At 48.0% G+C, this 9573-nt stretch overlaps 1 protein-coding gene across 1 annotated transcript in view; it reads left to right on the top strand.

Annotated features, from left to right (window-relative positions):
• LOC122551904 (uncharacterized protein KIAA2012 homolog) overlaps positions 1 to 9573 on the top strand; it is a 54633-nt gene that overhangs the window by 2597 nt on the left and 42463 nt on the right. Inside the window, exons 2-6 of the mRNA XM_043694472.1 lie at positions 1794 to 2060; positions 2959 to 3124; positions 5359 to 5559; positions 7897 to 8117; positions 9159 to 9318. Coding sequence (XP_043550407.1) covers positions 1794 to 2060; positions 2959 to 3124; positions 5359 to 5559; positions 7897 to 8117; positions 9159 to 9318 — 1015 coding nt within the window. The remainder of the gene's footprint in view (positions 1 to 1793; positions 2061 to 2958; positions 3125 to 5358; positions 5560 to 7896; positions 8118 to 9158; positions 9319 to 9573) is intronic.

Below are 9573 nucleotides of genomic sequence, written 5' to 3'. Positions count from 1 at the left end.
GAAGGTGCAGGAGGTGAGGGGTACAGAGAATGTTCATGGAGTGAGGGTGTAGGGGTGAGGGGTACAGAGAGTGGTCACAGAGGGAAGGTGCAGGAGGTGAGGGGTACAGAGAATGTTCATGGAGTGAGGGTGTAGGGGTGAGGGGTACAGAGAGTGGTCACAGAGTGAGGGTGCAGGGGAGAGGAGACAGAGAGTGGTCACGGAGTGAGAGGTTCCAGAAGGGGTTGTCTCTGCCTCTGTAAGAGCCACTGGCTATTGGGTACAACTGGAAATGGTGCTGAGCTGACTGTGTTGGATAGGCAAGGAACCGTGTACACTCCGGTGAGAAGGGTTTTGTTTGTGGGGATCAGGTGAAATTGTCTGAGAAACCCTGGCCAGGAGAGTCAGTCAACCAGGAATGCACATTGGAGATATTATAACTGTACCAGAGACCATGGGTGGATGGATTCCTGTTCACTCCCCTGTGATGTGGCTGGTGGGTGGGGGGCATTTAATAAAGCTGGAGGCTATGGGGTTGGGCACCTTGCCTCTCCAATCAGCTTAAATCTATGACAGGAAAGCCCATGGTCATTCTTCCCACCCTGTTACCAATTGAGGCCCTTAATGTGGGCGATCACTGCCCATTTGGGGAGGCAACGGCCCATTGTATTAGCGAAAGACTATTAATCCAGAAACCTAGGCAACAATCTGGAGACCCAGGTTCAAATCCCGCCACAGGAGATGGTGGAATTTGAATTCAATAAATAGTCTAATGATGCCCAATAAACCATTGTTGATTGTCAGAAAAACCCATCTGGATCACTAACGTCTTTGAGGGAAGAAATCTATCTTCCTCAGCTGGTATGGCCTACATTTGAATTCAGACCCACAGCAATGTGGCTGACTCTTAACTGCCCCCGGGTAATTGAGAGATGGGCAATAAGTGCTGACCCAGCCAGAGATACCCACATCCTGTGAACGAATGAAAAAAACAATGTAGGGATGCCATTCTGCAGTCTGGTATTAACCCAATGGGAGGTAGCAGACTCCCCACATGCGGAGTCCAAATTACAATCTCTATTCGGCTTGCAGCTCCCAGGGGAACTGGATGTGTTGGGGGAGTGGAGTGTCACTTAAGAAAAGGCACTGGATGCTGGATTGTGGGACCCCTCTGCTCATGCTGTTGGCATCCTCCAACACACCCATCACCTACATCACTCACCTGCAGCCTGGATCCTGGGCCTCAGTGGGTGTTGTTCTAGTTGCATCCACTGCTTCACTGGGTGGGGTGGGGTGGTCACCGAGTCCACAACAGCTGCCAGCCTCGGATTGGCCAGCGTCTCTCTGTGGGTAAGGTTTGTACCGCCGGGGGTCCTGATCATGGGTCCCATTGGTGCCCAATTTTGCTCATAGCAACAATGGACCTTTCCGGAAAGAAGCAAGGCGGGACCAGAGTGGCGAAGGCTCCTGCTGTTGCCATATGATTCTCCCCCACTTGTGGGGAATTGAATCTTTTCATGCAGTGATCTGACTTGCACTCTCTGAAAGGGTCATGGAAAAGAATGTAGTTGTAACTTACATGAAGGAATTGATCAAGACTTGAAGAGAGAAACCTACAGGGAAAAACCAGAGAGGGATGGTGATGGGAGTGAGATCAATTGAATATCTCTTTCAAAGGGTCAGCACAGGCCCCAGAGGCTGAGTGGCCTCCTTCTATGATGGATTACGATGTATGTGAGTTAATAAGCATCGTTCAACCTCTCCCAGTCTCTTCTGGGTGAATCCCAAACCCTTTTCACACTTACCTTTGACAGGATTATTTTAACTGGAAGGCCCCGAGCAAGTCTGCCTGTGTCTCTCCGAAACCGCACAATTCCGAAGACTTCCTACACCATCACTGCCAGCCAGTGCCCCCCAAAACCTTCAGCACACGTCGGGGGGCCCTGGTGCTCTACTCGGAGGACCTGGCGCTACAATCCTGGCAGCACCAGCACAGCGTGAAGTGGCGGCACAGAGTGAGGGTTCAACTCAGCACTCTGCAGGATCTGGCTAGGGCCATCCTTGCCTATGGGCAGAGAGAGGTGGGTATGGCAAAAGGTTATCGGGATTAAGGATCATCCGTGTCCGGATGAGTTTATCATGGGTCTCTTTAGGGTGGCACGGTGGCTCAGTGCTTAGCACTGCTGCCTCACAGTGCCAGGGACCCGGGTTCAATTCCAGCCTCGGGCGATTGTCTGTGTGGAGTTTGCACATTCTCCCTGTGTCTGCGTGGGTTTCCTCCGGTTTTCTCCCACAATCCAAAAAGATGTGCAGGTCAGGTGAATTAGTCATGCTAATTTGCCCATAGTGTTAGGTGCATTAGTCAGGGGTAAATATGGGGAGTGGGTCTGGGTGGGTTACTCTTCGGAGGGTCGGTGTGGACTTGTTGGGCCGAAGGGCTGTAGGGAATCTAGTCTAATGTCGTTTGGCAGAGAATGAGCCAGGTCTAGACAGTTTGGGTGTTGAATCGGTCATGTCTAGTTGGTTTGGGTAGTTAATGAGCCGTGATTAGGCAGTTTTTGCAGTGAATGAGCCAGGTCTAGATGGTTTGGGCAGTATATTAGTCAGTCTGGACAGCTTGCATAGTGAATCAGCCAGGTCTCAATCACTTAGCTGGTCCTCCTAATGAGGAGCCATGCCGCTCCATGATCAGGCTAAGCCAGGTCGAACCTGTAGTACAATAGACTGAGAGAATGTTTCCGTGTTCTCAACCTCCAGTCAATGCTCTTTGACCCCCTTCACCCAGGTGAGTGTGTCGACTGTAGTGAGATGCTGTATGTGTGGGATTGGTTTATCAGAAAGGAGTGGGCCAGTTTGGGTGGACTGAACGTTTTGCATTCCTGAAAAAAAATCATAAGCCAAATGTTCATATGCCTATCGAACTGAAATGACCTCCGTGTGCAGTTTTCCTGAAGAAAGGTCTGTTGCTTTTGCTTCCAGAATGGCACAGGCTCTATGCAAGTGGAGCCCTACCTGCATTTCCTCATTGGGCACAGGAATCGCTCGGGAAACCGTCAAATCCGTCCTGGCTACTCGGCCAAGCAATACCTGGCCTGCCTCGCCGAGACCTGTGACCCCACTCTCCTGTATCGGCTACAACGCTCAGGTTAGTCTGCTCCTTCCTGTTTGTAACCAAGCAGATTGGGAAGTGTATGCTATTAGAAGGGGGGTAGCTCTGAATGACTTCATGTTGGTATTGTACTGAACTGCACTCAGATGGAGGTATTTGAGATCTGTACGTGTTCCTGGAGCAGATAACATCTCCTGATATTTCGAACTGATAAACCTTAGCAAGTTAATGTAAACTGCACTTAGTTATCTCGCAATAATCAACTTGTTACGTATGACAGTGCCTCGTCTGTTTAGACTCACGGGTGGCCTATTCTCTATCACTGAGCATTAGACAGGCCAGAGACTCAGTGTGTAGAGAGGAGGGCCAGACCGGAATACACTGCACACAATACAACAACAGCAGTCTTCTGGATTTATTTAGCACCTTTTGCATAATGCACATCTCAAGATGCTTCACAGCAACATTATAATACAAACATAGTGCCAAACCACACATAAAGGAGCAATTAGATCAGGTGACTAAAGGTTTGGTCAAAGCGGTAGTTTGTGAGCTTGTCTTAGAGGATGATTCTGAGGTAAGGAGGCAGAGAGGTGTAGGGAGGGAATTTCAGAGCGTAGGGTCCAGGCAGCCGAAGGGGCACAGCCACCAGTGGTGAAACCATCTTATAATTGGAGATTCAGAGGAGACTGGAATGAGAGGGTACCTCAGAGGGTTGTGGGTTTGGAAATGGTCACAGACAGAGGGAAAGCTGAGGTCATGGACGATATCAAAAAGCAGCGATGAGGAGTTTTTGAGGATTCATGTACTCCAGGTGAAGCCCAGAAAGAAGGGGCGGGTTTGGGAAATGCTTCCTAAGGACATGAGTTGGGATGATCACGGCAAATGAGGTCACAACTTCCCCAACCAGTGGTGAACCTATCCAAGGATGCAGGAAGCATTGATTTATTTCAGAGAGGGCTTTGTGCGTGTGAGGGGGTGGGAGAGTTGAATGGCAAACTGTGTGTGAGAAAGAGTGGGGGCTTGGATGGGGTACAGCTTGTGTGAGACAGTGGTGGGTTGGATGGGGTATAGTGTGTGTGAGACAGTGATGGGTTGGATGGGGTATAGCGTGTGTGAGACAGTGGTGGCTGGATGGGGTATAGTGTGTGTGAGACAGTGATGGGTTGGATGGGGTATAGTGTGTGAGAGACAGTGATGGGGTGGATGGGGTATAGTGTGTGTGAGACAGTGATGGGTTGGATGGGGTATAGTGTGTGTGAGACAGTGATGGGGTGGATCGAGTATAGTGTGTGTGAGACAGTGATGGGTTGGATCGAGTATAGTGTGTGTGAGACAGTGATGGGTTGGATCGAGTATAGTGTGTGTGAGACAGTGATGGGTTGGATCGAGTATAGTGTGTGTGAGACAGTGATGGGTTGGATCGAGTATAGTGTGTGTGAGACAGTGATGGGTTGGATCGAGTATAGTGTGTGTGAGACAGTGATGGGTTGGATCGAGTATAGTGTGTGTGAGACAGTGATGGGTTGGATCGAGTATAGTGTGTGTGAGACAGTGATGGGTTGGATCGAGTATAGTGTGTGTGAGACAGTGATGGGTTGGATCGAGTATAGTGTGTGTGAGACAGTGATGGGTTGGATCGAGTATAGTGTGTGTGAGACAGTGATGGGTTGGATCGAGTATAGTGTGTGTGAGACAGTGATGGGTTGGATCGAGTATAGTGTGTGTGAGACAGTGATGGGTTGGATCGAGTATAGTGTGTGTGAGACAGTGATGGGTTGGATCGAGTATAGTGTGTGTGAGACAGTGATGGGTTGGATCGAGTATAGTGTGTGTGAGACAGTGATGGGTTGGATCGAGTATAGTGTGTGTGAGACAGTGATGGGTTGGATCGAGTATAGTGTGTGTGAGACAGTGATGGGTTGGATCGAGTATAGTGTGTGAGAGACAGTGATGGGGTGGATGGGGTATAGCGTGTGTGAGACAGTGATGGGGTGGATGCGGTATATGTGAGAGACAGTGGTGCTTGGATCAGGTACAGCGTGTGTGAGACAGTGATGTTTGGATAGGGTTTAGTGTGTGTAAGACAGTGGTATTTGGATGGGGTATAGTGTGTGTGAGATGGGGTAGGGGGTTGGGTGGAGTATAGTGTGTGAGAGGGTGGGGAGTTGGATGGGATACACTGTAATTTTTGAATCCATAATCTTTAAACTCTTGTCAATGTGCTGAACAGGCTCCAACATTATCTAAAAGCTCTTTTGTCTCTGTAGGTTACACCAACAAACTGAACCAGCTGCAAGGGCAGTCCGTAGACTCACTCCTTCAACAGCAGACTAAGTGTGATCTGTCTAAGGCACCCAGACCCTATCGTGCCAATCCCTGCCTTCCTGTTGTTGACCTGTACCAGAGCTGGCCATGTTTGGATGAAGAGGATGAGGAGGAGCAGGGAGAGGAGGCCATCTTTGACACAGGTACTGAACCTTCAGCAGTCAGTCAGCTCAAGGTGTTAGCGTCAGCTATTGCACTCTAACCTATACTGTTCACAATGTACAATACTGAGTGTCAGTGGCTTAGCGATATGGTCAGTGGATTCATAATCCAAAGGCTAATGTCTTAGAGACATGGGATCAAATCTCTCAATGGAATTTAAATGTAATCAATAAATCTGAAATTGGAACTATTCATTGTAATGAATAATGAAATCAATTTAGTTCATTAGTATTTAAGGAAGAAGTCTTGCCATTTTTACTTGCTCTGTCCTACATCTGACTTCAGACCCGCATTAATTGAGTTGGTATGTCTGAAATGCTGTGCAAACCCCTCAGTTGGGAATGGGCATACCTGCAACATCCACATCGCCTGAATAAATAAATGAACAGAAATATAGACACAACTAAAGGCCATAATCTGCATTTCAGGAATAGGTAGCTATGAGACATTGGTTTGCACTGGTATCGTTTGTTCACGGTTAATTGTGATGACCAGCAGTGCAATTATTACTGATGTTTTGCGACTGACAATTTAGCTCAACCTCTTGGTTTTAACACCCAGACATGGCCAAGGTCTCCCCACCTGTGAAGGAGGTGGTAGTGCTGATGATAACTGATTTCAAATGGACATTGGTTGAACATGAGGAAAAGAAATCTATGGGTCTCAGGAGGTAAAGTGGGGCAATGGGACTGACTGGATTATTTAACAGAAAACTGGGATGGACTCAATAGCTAACATCTTTCCTTCTATGGTGTAATGGGTCTATGTTGTTACTCTGTTGTTTCTAACTGCCCTGCTGCAAAGGGATCTGTGTTTCACCACACTTTGCCCATTTTCATGACTAGACACTTTAAGGAGTCTCTGGGCCCAGAGCATTACTGAAAGCATGGATGCTTGTGTTAGTAAGGTATAAAGAGAGAATTGAGTGTCCACTTAGGATGATGAGGCAATTGTAAATATGAGCAACATGCAGATCTAAATTTGAAATGTAATATTTCCTTATTTATTAATTAATTCACTACAAACAAAAGAAGTATGTCCAAGCCTTGTGTCTTTCTTGAATTACCAAGAACCCAAGGAAGCTACAGTTCTCCAGTGCTTTCTCCAGAGCATTTGAGTTGACTCACCAATCTATCAATTTCTTCCCATTGTGTAGATTGCAGTGATTGTTGGAAATTTGGCATTCTTGCCTTTGTACTGATCAGTCTGAGATGGAAAGCTTCAGCAACATACCCGTCTCCTCAGTAATATTACTTAATCTTGATCTCAAACTGAAGTCAAAAGAAACTGGAAGGGAATTGCAGGAAATCATGTCGTAGATTCTAGTAGTCTAGACTGATGCCCGAACTATGCTTCACTGAGACTTTTTTGTTGTTCTTCCTCAACTGTTAACATTGTTTCTTTCTGTATCTGTTTGTATGTCTCTGGGAATATTTTAAAGGGGCAGAGTGTATGTTATACAGAGTTATAAGTTAGCATTTTGTGTTTCTTTCCTGACATTTTTAAAAAACAATCTCTTTGCAATCAATAGCTGTGTTCTTGTTTAGTAGAGACCAGATGAGTATTTCTTTCAACCTGGATTCATCAGCCAGGTAAACTAGGGGCTTTGGATAGGTTGATTAAATCTTTTCACATTATTGATGGCACCAGAATTAGTCAGATTTCAACATCCTACCCCAGTGAGTTGTGACAACAGCTACTTACGAAAATAGCTAAAACTAACCCACCACCCTGCTACATTATGTGGGTTACACAACACATTGCTGTGCATTTAAGTAACCAAACTAGTCTTACCACCCCAACCTGGCACTGGGTTAGGTACAACTGGGCAAGGTGATGACCCAGTGATACTGTCACTAGAGAGCCAGGTAATAGCTTAGGGACATAGGTTCAAAACCCACCAATGGTAAGTGGTGGAATTTGAATTCAATTTTTTCTAAAACCTGGAATCAAGAGGCTAATGATGACCATGAAACCCATTGTTGATCGTTTGAAAAACCCATCTGGTTCACTAATGCCATTCTTACCCGATCTGGCCTACACGTGACTCCAGACCCACAGCAATGTGGTTAACTCTTAACTGTCCCCTGGGCAATCAGGGACAAGACAGTAAGTGCTGGCCTAGTCAGCAACGCCCTCACCCTATGAATGCATTTTTTCTAAAAATCCCACCCATCTGAGTCTTGCCCTGTTGCGGTTTCAGAGAAAGGTAGAGTCTAGTGAGTGTCCTGCACACATTTCAGCGATCTGTTAGGAACTGGCGGAGGATTTGCACCGAGCGTTTAAATGCAGTGGTGATTTCTTTCCCTCTTGCAAAGGTGAGTGCTGCCCTGCCACTGATAATGAGGTCAAAGGAACACAATCTGACAGCTCGAGGCCTGGCGTGAGGGAAATTCTGACAAATAGGGAGAGTGGAGCAGAGGGTTCCGATCCTCAGGAGACCAGCCTCTATGTTCTGGTCACTGTCCCAGCCAGGGACCTGGAGCAGATCACAGAGGAGGCTGACCAGGTGCAAGCCACTCAGCAAGTGTTTGACACGGTGAGACACGTTTGCCAAAGGACACTGTCGTTGCTGGCGCATTTCTCTCTTAACCCTTTCATAACCCTCTGTTGGCCCCTTATAGCCCCATTGCACCCCTTAAATTCCTCTATTTCCCTCTCATAAGACCCATTGTCCACACATAGCTCCCATTCTCTCTATTACTCCTCATACCGCATTATTTCACCCATTTCCTCCTTTTGCCCCTCTAATACATGCTCCATTACACTTGCCCTCTGCCCTCAGTTATCTCACTCACACCCTCCTGTTTCTCCTTTTGTGCTATCCCATTGTTCCTCACCTACGTGCTCTGTTACCCCTCTGGTATGTATTCAATGGCCCTTCCCCATATACACCCTGTTGCCTCTTTCATAGTGACCTTTTGCTCTCCCATATGTGCCGTTCCTCCTCTCACACCTTCTTGTTGTTACTCTCATACCCTCCAGTTGCCCCTCTTGAAGGCCCCTGTTTCTCCTTTTGTGCACCAACGTCTCCCCTTTCATATGCCCTTAGTTGCCCCTTTTATATGTGTACTATTGTGCTTCTCATATACAATCTGTTGCCCCATGTCCCCTCATTGCCCCTCTCATAACCCTGTATTTCCCCCTTATATTCCATTGCTTGCTCTAATTCCTCTGTTTCCCATTCCTACCCCTACCTCCTCCACAATGCCCCCGTTACTCCTGAACACCACAGTATTTTGCCTTCATTTTCTCCTGTTGCCCTCTCCTACATGGTCTTTGCCCCTCCCATACTGGATTCGCAGGAAAGCTGCAGTGGCCTTTGAGGAAGGGGGTCTGAACAGGGAGGGGAAGCCTTTCTCATGTTCCAATCGCCATTGGTCCAGTCAATCTCCACACTTCCTGGTGTCCCATCGTGTCCCATCCCGACCCATACCCTAACCCCTGAACCCCTCATGCAAGCCCATCCCACCCCTCCAGCCTCCTGCCCCCCCACCCCCAGAAGACTCAGAGTGTGCCATGACAGTGTAGTTTCCACAATACTCGAGGACTCTCATTATGAATGACCTCTGACCCACAGCCTCTGACCAGTTCCCTGAATAGACGACAGCCTGCCAAAGCAAGGGAACAATGCCACAGCAGCAACCTTCCGGGACGGCCAATCATTGATTCCTCCCAGCTGTGCTGTCAGAGATCCCGAGGGACCTACTACGGAGGGCCGCTGGCTGGGGTCAGGAGAGGTGAGTGTCACGCCACTGTTCTACCCCAGGATCTAATAGCCTTGGGCATCGGTACACAGGAGATAGCCTTCAGAAAGACTGGGAATAGCGGAGGCAGAGGGGGGAGACTGGGGAACAGCGGGTGGGGAGACTGGGGAACAGCAAGGGGGAGAGACTGGGGAACAGCAAGGGTGGGGAAACTGGAGAACAGCAGGTGGGGAGACTGGGGAACAGCGGGAGGGGGAGACTGGAGAACAGCGAGGGGGAGACTGGGGG

This window comes from Chiloscyllium plagiosum, chromosome 7, assembly GCF_004010195.1.
Source record: "Chiloscyllium plagiosum isolate BGI_BamShark_2017 chromosome 7, ASM401019v2, whole genome shotgun sequence".
In the NCBI taxonomy this organism is placed as follows: Eukaryota; Metazoa; Chordata; class Chondrichthyes; order Orectolobiformes; family Hemiscylliidae; genus Chiloscyllium; species Chiloscyllium plagiosum.
Note: the sequence above shows the minus strand (reverse complement) of the source record. Positions and strands in the feature narration are given on the sequence as shown.